Source organism: Colias eurytheme, chromosome 18, assembly GCF_061535395.1.
Source record: "Colias eurytheme isolate Ceu_HAF_F1 chromosome 18, ilColEury1 Martin Lab GWU primary, whole genome shotgun sequence".
NCBI classification, from domain to species: Eukaryota; Metazoa; Arthropoda; class Insecta; order Lepidoptera; family Pieridae; genus Colias; species Colias eurytheme.
Window position 1 is genome coordinate 6,538,441 of NC_142997.1, and position 16,210 is coordinate 6,554,650.

General features: G+C 34.5%; 3 protein-coding genes across 3 annotated transcripts; 1 reads left to right on the forward strand and 2 right to left on the reverse strand.

Moving 5' to 3' along the window:
- Positions 1–1,177: 1,177 nt before the first annotated feature.
- Positions 1,178–7,887, reverse strand: spn-B (X-ray repair cross complementing protein spindle B). Its single transcript, XM_090112242.1, has 2 exons — positions 7,822–7,887; positions 1,178–2,095 (listed from the first exon to the last, which is right to left on the reverse strand). Exon 2 carries the CDS (start codon positions 2,091–2,093, stop codon positions 1,182–1,184), a length of 912 nt encoding a protein of 303 aa, XP_089968368.1. The 5' UTR covers positions 2,094–2,095; positions 7,822–7,887; the 3' UTR covers positions 1,178–1,181.
- On the reverse strand, positions 4,042–5,155 carry LOC149900736 (uncharacterized). Its single transcript, XM_090112244.1, has 2 exons — positions 4,736–5,155; positions 4,042–4,653 (listed from the first exon to the last, which is right to left on the reverse strand). The coding sequence occupies exons 1-2, from the start codon at positions 5,076–5,078 to the stop codon at positions 4,547–4,549; spliced, it is 450 nt and encodes a 149-aa protein (XP_089968370.1). The 5' UTR covers positions 5,079–5,155; the 3' UTR covers positions 4,042–4,546.
- Pcd (pterin-4a-carbinolamine dehydratase) lies at positions 7,767–9,463 on the forward strand. The gene is made up of 3 exons (XM_090112243.1): positions 7,767–8,040; positions 8,184–8,393; positions 9,212–9,463. Exons 1-3 carry the CDS (start codon positions 7,861–7,863, stop codon positions 9,293–9,295), a joined length of 474 nt encoding a protein of 157 aa, XP_089968369.1. The 5' UTR covers positions 7,767–7,860; the 3' UTR covers positions 9,296–9,463.
- Positions 9,464–16,210: the final 6,747 nt, after the last annotated feature.

The following is a 16,210-nucleotide window of genomic DNA, read 5'->3' on the forward strand; positions in this document are numbered from 1 at the left end:
GTTAGCAATAACCTCATTAATGTGTAAATAAAGTAGTATACATAATAATTGGTTGAAAAATATTTACGGTTATTTTAAGTAATTTGGATTTTGATTATTTCATTAACATTTTTTTCAATGTTTGTACCTTCATCCATACTATTTATTTTTTTAACACAATTTGAATTAACTTTGATTATTTCGAAAAAACTACAATGAAACGAAAGCTTTAAAATTTTTTCCAACAATTAATAATTACTAACGATAAATCGATGGAACATTCAACGTTAAGCATTATGCCGCATAATGCGCTCTAGTGCTGTAATTGGAAAACACGGTGAATGACGCTTGTTAAATCAACGTGAACTTATAGCCTAGCCCCTAGCCATTCCATCAAAAGATGACGACGACAGATACATAATATCTAAAATTCTATCTTGCGCGAAACATAAATATGTATCGATGTAGCTTTGAAAAACACATTAAACTAATCTCTCCACTAAGACTTACGTAGTTGTTGTGTTTCTAAACATTTTTCCATGGGTCCCAAGTTATAAGTAATTTAAAACACCATGTTAAACAATAAATATTGAAAATACTGTCAGACAATAGGTACCTGCTGACTTTTTTTTGAGGGATTTTACGCGGGACGGAATTCCGCGAGATCATCTAACGGTGTTTATAATTTAAATGTATTTTTGAAGTGAAAACTTCTTTAGCGGCGTTGAGCACTTTTTCTGTAATGGGTATAAAATCTTAAACTCGCGTCAGGACACGTGACCTGATCGAAAAAGCGTAAGACGGATACCATTCCAAAATATCAAACATGCTCAACGTTAATAATCAAGTTTTCACTTCTGCCGGCACTCCTGGAGTGCAACCCGTCTTTTTTTTAATGTAAAACCACAGGGCACAGCTAGTCGAGTCATTTGTTCGTCTTTAATTAAAAATTCGTCAAATCAAACACAAGAAAATACCTTCTATAGCTTATGTGTGTTTGTTTGTAAGTCTTCGATAACATCACAAATGAGCGTAGACAGAGAATAAATGACTTTTGTGTCGAATGAAGTCAGTATGTGGTCAGTATTATTTTAATACTGTGTTAGGACGCTATAGAGAGTGAAACTGATATTCACATGGTAATTTCCTGTGATTTAATAACTTTGGTTAAGGTTTTAATAAAATAAAGTGCTCAGCATTACTTATAAGAATTTTATTCCATTTGCTGTTATAATAAACTCGGATATTTTATTTGGTAAGCAGGGACTAAACACTATTGTTAACTCTCTAACATTAGTATTGGAGTCTTGAAAATATATTACTTTATTTGTTCTTTTTAATAGCATCCTGTATGTTATCATGTTTGACCACGCTAACCCAAGGGAAGGTAGCACATCATCAGTTTCGTCAAAGGTCGATGAGACCTGATTTACACAAATAACGGCACAATTAAAGTTTTGAGCTATACTTAGTAATGATATCGCCAGTTCTCTAAGATCTTCTGCTCGTTGAACATAATTTGAATTGTCACATCGAAAAGGTGCAGCAATCGAGTCTATAATAATAGTTGATACTCGCTTATTACCCAACAATTTCGGTAAACGAACTCGAATACACGATAAAAGATCTTGTCCTTCTGTTAAATGTTCAATATACATATTTTGTCGACATTCATGGCTTATATTGCCATGAACGCTTTCGCTAATTTTATTAAATCTTTTAACAGGAAATATGTCTTCGGTGCAAATGTAAACGCTTCCATCCATCCCACACTGAGCAGCAACTTGCATGGCTAGTTGGGTTTTCCCTGAACCACTTTCCCCATATAATTCAGTGAGAGTGCCTTTTTTAAATCCACCCTTCAAAATTTTATCAAAATTAGGGCAACCTGATAAAACATAATTTTCACTTTCTAATTCTACCGCACTTAGAACTGATGGACGTATGTGATTTGCTGTTATAGTTTTCAATAAATTAATATCTTGGTCTGTCATATTTGTTGCTTTTTTTAAATCCCACATTGATAGGGTAACTATTTCTTTCGGTGTACAAATACCAGCTCTTTCAAGCATTTCGTACATTTTTGCTGGCAAAATTCTCTTGAGACCTTCCATACCTTTAAAAAGAAGTTAACTATTAATATTTTATAAATAAATCTTACGTATATCTATATATATCATTTATATCATTATTTATTATATCTATCTATATCATTTACGCTCAAATTCTTGTTTAGTGGTTTTCTTTATTAATTTCAGTTATCGTTTGTTCTTAATTGATAAGTAATAAGCAAAATATTTGCAAAGTTTCGCCTCTATAGCGGTGAGTCGATGACATCGCTTAATCTATGTGTGCGTCCACACTGAATGCGCGGTGGCGGCGGCCTAGGCGGGCGCGACGAGCGGGCGCTCGCGGTGGCCACTAGGAATGGGTCGTCGACGCATTTTTCATCAACGAGACTAGACCGTTAAATGTCGTTCATCAACTAGTCGATCAACTAGTTAAAATCTTCGACTAGTCGATGTGTAAACTGAAACGAATTGACACGGTCGACCGACGCGCGACGGTATTGGTAATCGAACGTTCGTTACCTTGAACTGAGGTCTACACTCTACCTACATGTAAAATTCCACATTCTTACAACGAAGTTATTACGAATTATAGATTTTCAAAGAGTTCAATGTCAGGGTTGTCTCTAGTAAAGAAAAAGTCAGAGCTGTTTTTTAACAATTACATATATAGGTATTTATCACCAAGTTTTTGTTTATGTTTTAACTTGTCGTTTTAAGTCGTTAGTTATAGTCGATATTTTAACATTATTCAATATATTATTATAAGTAGGTAATCCTTATGATATGTAATAAATTAACTGAATAAAAAAATATCTTAGATTTTTAAGACAATTCAATAATATCAAATTAATACAAATTAATCTCCTTGTTTTCAATATTTCGAGCATTGATCATAGTAATCTCATTAAAAGTCAAACGGAATTAACGGTAAAAATATTGAACCATCAACTCGCGACGCGTCGAGCCGTCTACGACGAGTCGTTTAGCCGTCTACGGTGGACTATTATAAGGACACGTCGAAGAGTTAACCGTCGCGGACGCGTTGACGATCGTTTCGACTCTTTTGTTTAGTCGTTGAATTCAACTAGTCCGTTGATGAACGATGGACTAGTCGAATCGTTGAGTGTACATAGACGGTTAATTTAACTAGTCCGTTGATTCAACGCCCATGCCTAGTGGCCACACCGACGCGCGAGCTCAAGTAGCGGTTCGACGTTTTTCGGGTGTTGCAAACTTTGGGACGACTTGCTATTTTTACTGGACAGTCCGATTTTGAGATGAGATCATTATAGAATAGACCGGGAGATACTGACAGAAAATTTCGAGTCATTTGTATCAGGATGGCGGTTCTACAGGGGTCTTAGTACGCAATGACAAAAAGAAAAACGATGGTGTGAACACTGGTACCGGGGGCTTAGTCGCGTGGGCGTTAGTCGAACTCGTCGGAAAAATAGCGAAAGTCAAACGATTTGTAACACAAAAATTTTAGAATTTACCGATAGCCCATAAAAAAGAAGTAGGCGGTAGTGTCATGCCATACTTTTCCAGTGTGACTTACAGCCCGCCATACCGACGCGAATGTGTTGATTAAAAAAAAAAATTCAACCATTTGTACCAGGCTAACTTTTGCACAGGTAGCCATCGTTGTGCAGCCATTTACGAAAATCGCTATGCCATACTTTTCGGACGATTCCAAATGGACGCCATACCGCCGAAAATCTGCAAAAATTTTTTTTTTCGCCAAACTTTTTGTGCCAGTATTGCATTTGGATTTTTGGAGAGTATTTGATAAAATGTGACCATTATTATATTTGCCATACTTCTAGTAGGGGGAAAAAGTGCTGCCATACTTGAGAAATTAATTTATTCGTCACGTTTCAAAAATACGACTGTACAATACGTAAAATATTTTTTTTACAGTATGGGATCATTATATTCTGTTTGTTTGTATACAATTCTACCTAAAAAAAAATATCGCAGATTGCAAACATGGGGCGGACGATTGTAAGACTTAAGCCAAGACGTAAAAAAAAATAAAAAGAATTGGCGATTTGTACCAGTATGGCATTTGGATTTTTGGAAAGTATATGATGCAATGTGACCATTATTATATTTGCCATACTTTTAATAGAGGGAAAAAGGGGCAACATACTTCAAAAAACTTGATTTTTCAAGGGGCTTTCAAGGTGCAAGACATAAAATCATTTGTTACAGTATGGCAGCATTGTATTCGGTTCGTTTGGATGGAATTCTACCTAAAAATTATTATCCCATAATGTTACCATGGGGCGGAAGATTGTCGCGCTCAAGAAAAATTAATAAAATAATTGGACCAAATTGTTTCAGTATAGCATTTCAAATTTTCGAAACTTGAAAAAAGTATGCTCTGGGAAAATTACACCGTACTTATAGTAAAGTGCCAAAACCACCTGTAATATCGTGAACGCTATACATGTGAATAAAAAAAATATATGCAATATCAATTGTAACGCAGTTTATTCCGAAAGATTTACACTTAGACTTTCAACGTCATTAAAACTGGAGTCCCCGGCGTGTTCGAACTCGTTTTCTTCGTCCTCGTCGCTGCTTACTGCATCAGTATCTACAAATGATTTAATTTATTCACTCAAGCGCAATAGACAATTGCAAATCGTTGGCAAAAAAATAATTTAGTAAATATTTACCTTCGCCTTCATCTTTCTCTTCTTCATCTTTTTCCTCTTCATCTTTCTCTTCTTCATCGTTTGCTGCAGTCATAACGATCTCGCTTATGGTGCCTGGCATGGCGTCGCCGTCGAACCAATGGAAATCATAGTGGTCTGGGTCCACTAGTTTCCACCCGCAATCCTCTGGGCTTAGAGAAGAAGGGTATTTGAGGTGAGCATTACACCAGATAGTGCTTATGTACAAGACTCTCATTAATTGTTGACGCAACTCGGCTTTGCACGGTGGAAGTAAAGAAGCGTCAAAGTTCTTCACATTTTTCATAAAATCCTGCCCGGCGTGGGACATGCTGTACGATTTCATGAAGAGATGAAATCTCACTTCATTTACCTCATCAATTTTTCGTTGGTTGTACAGCCTGAAAATATATCCACAATGTGTAATTCGTTAATTATAACAATAAATTATTGTAATTTGCTGCTAGTAGTAAAAATATTTTACCTGCAAACAAATGCCTCTAATTGAGTAAAGCTCTCTTCTTTGTCCTCAAACATCTTCAGAAAAGCGTCCTGATACATTTCTGATTTCAGAAGTATTTTCAGCGATCTTTTCTTTCCTTTCCGAAAAAAACAAGGAGTATAGTCGCAGCCCGTTAACGCATGGAGGCCCGGCAAAGCACGACACATTTTATTACCCAATGCATCGTGGATTTTGCTTATATCGTTATCTTTAATCGTTTGACTTTCGCTATTTTTCCGACGAGTTCGACAAACGCCCACGCGACTAAGCCACCGGTACCAGCGTTCACACCATCATTTTTCTTTTTGTCATTGCGTACTAAGACCCCTGTAGAACCGCCATCCTTGTTACAAATGACTCGAAATTTTGTGTCAGTATCTCCCGGTCTATAGTAGTAATAGTAGCCGTACAATATTATACAAAATAAACATCTGGTTATAAGTGAAGATTTCCACCACCTAGATCTTTGAAATTTTGTATTTATATTCGTTGAACCTCAAACTTACAGGAAAAATTAGTTCCATACTGTTACTAATCGTTCAAAATACGAATAAAATCTTACAAAAAAAAAAAAATCCTATACACATTCGCCACCTCCCACAGGTATGGCATTATCACACTTCTATTTATAATCATTCAGGAGTTGTTGAAAAAAAAATTTAGGGTGTTACAAATGGTTCGGCGAAAAAAAAAATTTGCAGATTTTCGGCGGTATGGCGACCATTTGGAATCGTCCGAAAAGTATGGCATGGCGATTTTCGTAAATGGCTGCACGACGATGGTTACCTGTGCAAAAGTTAGCCCGGTACAAATGGTTGAATTGTTTTTTTTAAATCAACACATTCGCGTCGGTATGGCGCGCTGTAAGTCACACCGGAAAAGTATGGCATGACACTACCGCCTACTTCTTTTTTATGGGCTATCGGTAAATTCTAAAATTTTTGTGTTACAAATCGTTTGACTTTGCTATTTTTCCGACGAGTTCGACTAACGCCCACGCGACTAAGCCCCCGGTACCAGTGTTCACACCATCGTTTTTCTTTTTGTCATTGCGTACTAAGACCCCTGTAGAACCGCCATCCTGATACAAATGACTCGAAATTTTCTGTCAGTATCTCCCGGTCTAGAAGTTGTACACGAAATAAATAAAACAGAGGAATAACGTGTGAATCTTATATGAAGAATTGAGATTATACCCTACAAAATTACTGTGGTGTATGTAAGTGTTTTAGATTGAATCGCACTCATAAATAAAGAAGTTTCACTTCAACAATTAAGTATTTACCGCTATTTTACGAAAAACAATAAAGGATATAATATAAGAAGTCGAGCGACAAGACCGAACTGGTTTGATACCCCCGCCGTCCGCGCATTGGGTCGCTTGCTGACTAGGCCCGTAGTGTGGCCAGAACGCGCGGATAGGAGAGTTTGAAAACTACGCGCGCTGGCTCGCTCATTACCGTCGCACTAGGCTTCCGCCATAGTCATTTCAATGTGGACGCAAAGGCGCGTTTCATACGTTTGATATTTCGCGCCCGCCGTCGCAACCGCGCTAGGCTCGCAGTGTGGACTTACACTATGACTCAGTAAGTCAGTAGCCGCCCCGCGCCGCCAGGCGCCGCGCTTGCAGCACAGATTTTGTTCGTGGTGTCTCCTCTATACGTAGTAATAATAGCTCAATGCTGTCCACACACATTTACTCCTAATCACTAATCACTTGCACTAATCACTAATCACAGTGAAGGCCTTAACTTAAAAAAAAATGGTTGATGTGAGCTTTTTCATTGTCATTCACTTTTTCGTATATTTATTCCAATCAAATTCCAATACTTAAAATAACTAGGTAAGAACGTTGTTCTAAATATTCTAATTAGGTAGACAGTTAAATTTTACAAGTTCTATAACCCTATTTTAAAAAGTGCATTGCAAACTGCTTTTTTATACTTATTTTTAGAGTTATTTTATTCAAAGTAATCAAATTTCACTCTTCAAGCACTACACATTAGTACATTACACAAAATAAAACTGTTTCTAATCTTCAGAAGTTTGCAGTTTAGTAATATGCCCAAACAGCTTGCCTGGTAGGAACAGTATGAATTTATAGACCACTTATACAAAAACAAAAACTAACAAACTTAACTTTGACTTTTCATTTAGCTATTGATTTATTTTTTTATTGAATTATTTTTGTAATAAAAAGTGTCAGTCTATCAAATAATTTACACTTCTATTTAATTTACGCACCACTTAACTGTCAATGTATGTAGGTACCTATACCTAACTATTTTGATTTCTCAATTGTGATTAAATAGCTAGGTACCTACTTAATTTTTGTGTGAAAGTATTTAAAATAGGTAGGTTAAAACTAATTTTATATTTTTGTTACAAAACTGCCCGCACTATGTTTTTGAATTGTTTTTATATATGTTCTTTCTAAGTTAAGTTTAACCTCAACGAAACGAAACGTCAAACTGTTTCAAGTTTCAACTCATACTTCATAGATCTCACCTACACAAGGTAGGTAGGTATATGAATAAAATCACCCTCGGAATTGTAATAAGAAAATAGATAATAATATATTGGGTACCTAGGTCGACAAATTTTTATTAACTTATAAATTAAGATAATGATAATATCTCGGAGCCGAAGTTTATACAACTCTGTGCGCTCAATAGCGATACACTTTCACCCCGCCGCAAACATTCAAAGCGCAATCGTTTCGAAATCGATCAATGCCATTGCCAGTCGAGGCAGTTGTATTGCCGGATTTGCTAGTGCTACTTCGTCAGCGAAAACAAGGAAAATGGTAAGTAGTTTAATTTTATTCAACCTTGTTATAATTACTAAAAATTCCGTTTAATGGTAGACTTATTATTATTTGATTAATAAAATATTGTAGTGATAAGATTTTCAAATTACTTGTTGCTCATCATTTCTGTTTTCTATTAGGCTGATAAATTAACTCAGGAGGACCGTGATACACAACTTAGTTCATTGCTAAAAGCAGGATGGAAGGTACAAAGCAACAGGGATGCTATTGAAAAGGAATTCCAGTTCAAAGACTTTAATGAAGCCTTCGCATTCATGACTAGAGTTGCTCTGCTCGCTGAGAAAATGGATCATCATCCCGAGTGGTTTAATGTTTACAACAAAGTGCAGGTATTACAGTACTTTTAAACATTTGAAATTTGTTTATAATAGATTATAAATGGCCAATAGTGCTAAGTTAATAAAACTTAAAAAAAAGTTAGGCAAATCCAAAAAGTGCAAGCCTAACATTTTTATACTACAAACAGCTGAAACCATAAGATAAAAAAAGTAGAAGAAATGTAAATTACATTTTCAAGCGGCTAATAAAAAAATATATACTTTGAGAAAAGTAATTTTCTATATGCAAGCGGTAAAGAAAAAATGGAAAAATAAAAATAGAATGGGGAACGATTAAAACTTGAAATTCTCTCATAAAATATTAATTAATATCTTTTAAACCGTTCTGAGTTTGATAACAAAGCAACAGGGCTCATCCATAAGATAAATGGACACATTTAAAAAGGATTCAACTCATTCGATTGCCTACATTTTCTGGCCAACGGACAGTGTTGATTTATTTTTTTCATTGTCTACCACTTAAATAAAATAAGTTAAAAACCAGTCTGTGTTATCAGTTGGTTTATGTGTATTTCTTATGGATCCTGGAGTATACAATATTATGCTATTTTCTAATCTTTGTTGGTTCAACCTTGATAATAATTAGTTCTCTCAGCCTTGTTAAAAAAATAGTTTTATGTTTTAATGTCAATGCAAAGGTTATAATGAATTACCTATTATGTAATTCATTATAACCTTCAATTCATGCAACTTTAAAAATATTAAAATTGAATGCATTGCATGCATTTCTTATGAAAATTGAATAAAAAGTACCTTCAATTTTATTTTAATTTGCTTAGTTTTCTATGTTTTCCTTATTTTTCTTGCAGGTAACACTTTCATCTCATGATGTAAACGGTCTCAGTAAAAGAGATATCAAGATGGCAACATTCATGGATAAAATTAAAAACTAATGTGATGTGGAATCTTCCAGAAAGTATATAAAACTTATATGCATACTAGATGTGAACCAAGTGGAGACCACTAATATATTGCTGTTATTATTATTTATTGTTTAATAAGCCAAGTATATTAATTGTATAATTGTTTATAAGAAATAAAACAAAATTTGTGATTATTGAGATTGAATTTTATTTGAAATTAATATTAATATTAGTATAAAAATCAACATTTTTTTAAATATTGAGTTCATAACTATGTAATTTAATTTAACAACATTTTCTTACATAGCAAGGACATGTATATTTATCGTTGAACGGTTCTGTTTCGAAAACTGTGTTGGTATATTCTCTCTCCATTAGTCGCTTTAATTCCAGAGCATGCTCTAAATTTCTTGTTTCGCATACAAGTTTAACCTATAAATCAAATTAAATTAAATCTACTATATAAAAATAAGTCGGGTTTTCCTTCCTGACGCTATAACTCCAGAACGCACGAACCGATATCCACGGTTTTGCATTCGTTGGAAAGGTCTCGGGCTACGTGAGGTTTATAGCAAAGAAAATGTGTCTCTGGTGGCGAAACGGAGTTCGCCCGGTTTGCTAGTTAATAATAAAAACCACACAACACAGGCTACCCTGTACTACAGTGGTATAGAAAATCTATTATATACAAAATCAAGATTTTCCATTCATATATTGCATATTTTTATCTGTTTCTATCTATTCGAAAAAGATCATCTCCACGTACCACATGTCATAAAAATTACAACTCGAATCGAACCATCCGTTCGGGAGCTATTATTATATGATAGCCAGACATACTTGTTAAGCTCTATGTCTATATACCTAAATAGTTAGCATATTGAATACAACATGACGCCGACGCGTATTTTAAGGAATTTTTTAACGATAATTTAAATGTATCCCATATTTTCAAGATTTGTGGTCTGACGATTTCTAATGATATTGACATTATTAAAATATGAGATACCTCTACTCTATAAATGTCGTTTTCCACCCACACACGATCTTGGAATAACCGTTTTACATTGTATCCTCCTTTTGCCAAAAAGCTTAAAAGCTTTTGGAATGATACTGCAGTACCCTTTATGGGGACCTTAAAAGCAGATACAGCACAATGTTAAAAAAGATTCAATAAAGTCTTAATACATAGTAGTTAAGAAATTATTAATAGGAATAGTGTCTTGTTTTCTGAAAGAAGTTTTAAACTTGAAGTATAATGAAGTCTTTAATTATAATGTATGAAGACGCTTTAACTGGATACTTGCTATTACACTGGCTCTGTGAATACTATAGTAGCGCTACTCTTTATCAGGCTTTTACAGCAATAGTTGCGACGTAAGTTTTCGCTAACATTTATCTTTATTCTACATGTATTATTATTTGTTTGTCTAGATAATCTTTGTGACTAGTATTTGTAGTAATATTTACTTTAAATTTAATAAGTCGACCTTCCGCTGCCAATCCTCTGTCTAGGCATCGGCTTATCAAAATTGCATCGATGTTGCCTCCGCTTAAAATACACACCACGCTGAAATTATAGTAATATAAAAGTTCATAATCAGCCCCATAATGTTCCCACTGCAGCTGCATGGGATTCAATCCACCACGCTGGCCAAGTGCGGGTTCGCATCATACTCATCTTGATTCTTGGACATGTCGGTCTCCTCACCATTTCGAACAGTGATATGGATAATGTACGGATTAATTAGAAAAATCAATTATTTTCTTGCACGACTTTTCTATTGAAGTCCGAGGTCTTCATAGTGGCCAGCGTGGTGGATTGGATGTACTTGAAGTAACTGCGAAGTCACTTACGGATAAAGGTATACCGTATATAGGTCTAAAATTAATCTAATTGGAACCTAGTTTATTTACTGTATCTAAAGCTAGTACGGTGTACTTCTCTGGTTATATGAATACAAATTCTAATACTTCAAGTTAAAATATGTAGGTACTATATGTTACTAAGTACGTTTAAGGGCGGCCGTACACTGACCGCTTCAAGCAGTTGAGACCGATGGCTTGAAGCAGCGACCGCGCGGTGGACTATAGACATTCATTCACTGCCGTTCATGGACTGCTCGAGCAGTCGCGACCTCTTCAAGCCGTCAACTGCGTGGTTTGTACCGACAGCTCGAGCAATCAACGACTGACCGCTCGAGCCGTCCGTGTAACGTCGCTCTAAAAGTACTAACTTTTTCGTTTTTAATTCTGGCACAAGATTGCTTAAAATTGCAGATAGGGTGCACGCGGCGGCGCCTTCGACCACTAAACGCTCCATTTCAACTAAATGCAGAATTGCTTTTGTGATCCAATCCTCATTTACTAGTAACTAAAATATATTGATCAGACTAATTTATAATTTTGTAATGATCGTTTAGAACTTTTTCTTTATTAAAAATCGAAATTATAATGATTATTACCATCTTATCAAGGAGTGGTTTGGCTGTGTGAAATGCATTGATGCCAACGTTTGGCATCGCTATAGAATCAGCTACTGAACTTTGCCACGGGAGGGTGACTCGTTCACCGGATTCAAGGGACTTAAAAAACGTCGGCATTTTTTCGGATTGTATGCCCTGTTAATAATTGATATTGTAAAAATAAATAAACCTAAAAATGGTATTGATTTAAACAGGGTGAATCCCTAGATAATAAGAAGGTGCATATGTAGGTACAATTTAAAGATTTTCGTGACGGTTAACATTTGATGTGATAGAAAAAAAAAATTGAGGCGCGTGCTTAATTAAATATAACATTAGTCTTTGTTGAACCATAATACATGATGTATACAGTAACATTACGTAAACAAGGCATTCGGGTTTAGCGTGCTTTATAACAGCGGCGATGGCAGCAACCAGACCGCCACTTCCCACCGGCACTAACACCGCGTCCACTGCGGGGATCTGATCCAGGATCTCCAACGCTAATGTACCATATCCAGCTAATATATGCGGGTGATCACGACTGGAAATAAGTCAGTAAAGTTGTCATAAATCGATTCATCGTAATATTCATAAATCAGAAGTTATCGTACGTTTACATTGCTATTTACTATTAGGTATTTGTTTTGGATAGTAATAAAAAATATTGTAATACATACCCATTAATATAAGTTAATCCCTTTTCTCTGGCCACTGCTCTCGCGATTCTTTGACTCTCATAAAGATTTCCTCCTTGTACTACAACTTTGGCTCCGAGGTTGTGGCACTGTTGCAATTTACCAATTGGTACAGAGACAGGCATTACAACTGTTACAGGTATGCCAAGTTTATGTCCATAATAACAGAGTCCCATAGCCTGATTACCCAATGAAGCAACAACTATGCCTAATTTCTTCTTATCTAAAGGTAGCATCTCCAATGCATTAAGAGCTCCTCTTTCCTTGAAACTAAAAATATGTAGGTAAAGTTTGCACAAAGGAAATTATAATAAACTTTTTTATGTGTGATTTTTTAATTCAGTATGAATTTTGTTATAAATATTCATAATTAGGTACTAGGTAAACAAGAAATAATTGAGGAAGGTCATTACGACGTTGATATATCTCATTATGTTTGTGGGAATTTTCATTGCAAGCGTTTGTTTTTAAATATTTACTGTCCATTTCATTATAAATTATAGAAAAAAATGTATTATTTATTATGAGGTGGTTAAACTACTGGTAGTACCTATAGTGGCACTTTGTTACCTGCCAGTTTTTTGAACAGTTTCTAATTTGTAGTAAATATTCATTGCAAATTCTCGTTGCCTATGCGATATCTGCAATAAATATTTTGAATCTTAGGTAGATAGTTATTGTATTTTTTTTAATTATAATCATTTATTCAAATTTATAGTAATTTTAGCGTACGGTAAAAGGCGTATCCGGCATATATTTTCTTATCCGGCCTTGTGCGTTTACTGCATCGTCATATGTTATAGTCCTGGGATTGTCTGGATCACAGAATTCATCAAAATCTTCCTGTTGTTATAATTTTAATTTAATTATGTTAATTCTACAGTTCTACTACAGATTTTATGATATTACTTTATTTATTTAAATCATCATACTCACGTATCGTCTAGTCATGTTTTGATTATAATTTAATCATAGATGTTAGAATAATAAGTACTATGAATTTGGATAATATGTTTGTTGAAATATTATTTACAAACTGCAAGATTATTGAAAATGAATTGACGCCTTACGTCAATTAGATACATTTTATTTTGATGTAGAAAAAAAAAGGTTTTGATAGCAGTTCACTTAAAGATTTTTTTACTAATTTATACTTCGAGGAAAACAGGCGCATATAGGGATAGGGCTATAAGGTTCTTCTAGAAATTTACACTGATTTGGAAATATGCGTTCCATCACTCTTTTGATTGTGCAAGCATGCTCTATACCTTTCGTTTCACATAATATTTTAAGCTGGAATAAGAGAAATTATTAAAGAATTGCTTATTTAAGTAACTATATGTAGGTATTTATTTTCTAACGCCATTATTGACTCACGTAATTAATACCATACTCGTCCTCTTCGGGCATTGCTTTCTCAGAGAAATAATTAATTATATTGCCGCCAACGTTGGCAATCATACTCAAAACCCGTAAATGTTCATGTGGATCATTTGAAGGCACGCGCACCTAGTGCATTAATGATATTCCAAAGAATAATTGGCAGACTGATTAAGTAAATCTTAGAAGTAATTAGTATGAAACTCTTACGCTTAACTTTATTATGCGTCCTTCAATTGCTTTTGCTCTTTCTAAACATCGGGACAACGTTTTTGTTTCTATATTTCCGCCGGTCAATATGCAGACAACTCTGGCATAAAAATTATGTTTTTTAGGTTTATTATTTTTATGATATATGTACCTATTCATTAATTATAGTAGAACAACCAATTAAATACAACCAAATAAATGGGAAGTATGCTACTAATAAAGAATATAAAATTTTCATTACCAAGTTCGATTTTTCAAGTCAAATTTGTATGATCTAAACTCAACGAAAGACAATATAACTAATATCAATTACGTTTCATTGTCATTCAATCGAGTAATAGAGCAACTGCTCCTAATAAATCGTGTTACGATAATAATCAACTTTATAATATTTTTTAATGCATACGACTTGTGTCTCAATTCTGGAAGTACATCAGGAAGGGCCATGAATGCTCCGAGGCTTGCAGCAGCTGCTCCCTCTACAACTAGCTTTTCCTCCTCTGCTAAATTTAAAATAGCCCGTGCGATCCAATCATCATCAACTAAAACCTGTCAATCCTATTTTATTTTTGGATCACTTTTTTTCAGTATATCTATAGGAGGTGGTATGTCATGTTTTAAAGATCGAGAGAGCTTTTTGGTTCATAGAGTAAGAATAATCGCTTTTTCTTTGTATATTTTTTCACATACAAAATTGTTTATTTAACCTTTTAGTGTGGTAAACGTCTTAACTTACCAATTTATCCACTAACGATTTAGCAGTATGATAAGCGTTATAACCGACAATAGGCACTGCGAGCGACGTTGCTAATCCTCGAGTTACTGTCGTTTTTTGAGGCCCATCATTTTCCATAGCTTTAAAGAAGCTACGTGCTTTGTTTGATTCGATTCCCTGAATTCAAGAAAACACAATTTTATTAAGATAAAAAAGAGAAAGTAACGAATTAAATGAAGTGGGTAATTGTTGATATTATGTGTGACTATGTAAAATTAAAAAAAAAAAACTCAATTATCACAGTAGTAAATGACAAAAAAGGTTTTTTATATTCTATACATATTTACATAGACTAAAATTTCTGGTTTAATGTGTTTAACAGCAGCAGCTACTCCGGCTAGAAGACCACCACCGCCAACCGGAGCCATGATGGCGTCAGTCTGCGGAAGCTGTCGCAGAATTTCAATCCCAATGGAACCAGACGCTGCGATAACGTTCGGATGGTCGTATCTATAAGATCAGCACAACGAGGTATTAATCAAAGATATTTAAGTATTAACTTGAACTACTTATCTCCAGATGGATGATTTAATTAATGTTATAATATGTACAGTTTAGTTTTCTTCGTCTTCCATCTCACTCAATGTCCGCTTTCTCGTCTGAATTGCTCATTACCAATGCATTAACCAAGAAATAAATCCAATTAGACAATTTTTAAATATCTATTCCTTTTAACCTATTATATCGTTGCTCTTTTCGAATCAGCATCGGTAACGATAACCTTAAAGTAAAGTTACCCATTTATATACACTTGTCCTCTTTTTTTAAGCATAACGAAGGCTTGTCCTTTAGCTTCGTCAAGATTTTCTCCGAATGAGACCACAAATGCACCCAATTCATGACATCTTCCTACATAGATAATTGATGAATTTGATGGAAGTACCACAGTAACTGGTATTTTCAAGCGTTGACCGTAGTATGCTAAAGCCTGAAAGTATTACATGTTAAAACTCGTTTTTCAAAGTCAAACCGTAAACCGTACAGTAAAGTTGAAAAGACCAAGTGGATGGATCACGTGATCATATAAAAAATTACTTGGTATTTTGAAGTCATAAATTATTTTTTTATACACTAACCAGGGCCCAGTTTCCTAAAGATGCTGTAATAACACCTCGACTTCGCTGTTCTTCGTTTAACATTGATAATGCATAAAATGCTTTTCTCTCATTGTAACTGCCGTATAATAAAGGATAATATAAAATAGGAATGCGTTAATACTCAAGACAGTAATTTTTATTTATTCGTACGTTACCTTCCAGTATGGTGAAATATTTCTAGTTTGTAATAAACGTCCATTTGAAATTGCTTACAACATTTGGATCTCTAAAAAACATAATGTTTATTCTTATTTTCATAATCACTAGGTCATGAGGAAATAATAAAATTACTATTGTTAATTTTAATTTACCTACCAATA

What these genes read in the sequence shown, in the direction of transcription:
- spn-B (XM_090112242.1), bottom strand. Translation starts at nt 2,093, where the DNA reads ATGGAAGGTCTCAAGAGAATTTTGCCAGCAAAAATGTACGAAATGCTT.
- LOC149900736 (XM_090112244.1), bottom strand. Translation starts at nt 5,078, where the DNA reads ATGAAATCGTACAGCATGTCCCACGCCGGGCAGGATTTTATGAAAAAT. An exon ending in AGAGAAAGATGAAGGCGAAG is followed by an intron (nt 4,654 to 4,735) that starts GTAAATATTTAC and finishes AATCATTTGTAG; the next exon opens with ATACTGATGCAGTAAGCAGC.
- Pcd (XM_090112243.1), top strand. Translation starts at nt 7,861, where the DNA reads ATGATAATATCTCGGAGCCGAAGTTTATACAACTCTGTGCGCTCAATA. An exon ending in CAGCGAAAACAAGGAAAATG is followed by an intron (nt 8,041 to 8,183) that starts GTAAGTAGTTTA and finishes GTTTTCTATTAG; the next exon opens with GCTGATAAATTAACTCAGGA. An exon ending in ATGTTTACAACAAAGTGCAG is followed by an intron (nt 8,394 to 9,211) that starts GTATTACAGTAC and finishes TTTTTCTTGCAG; the next exon opens with GTAACACTTTCATCTCATGA.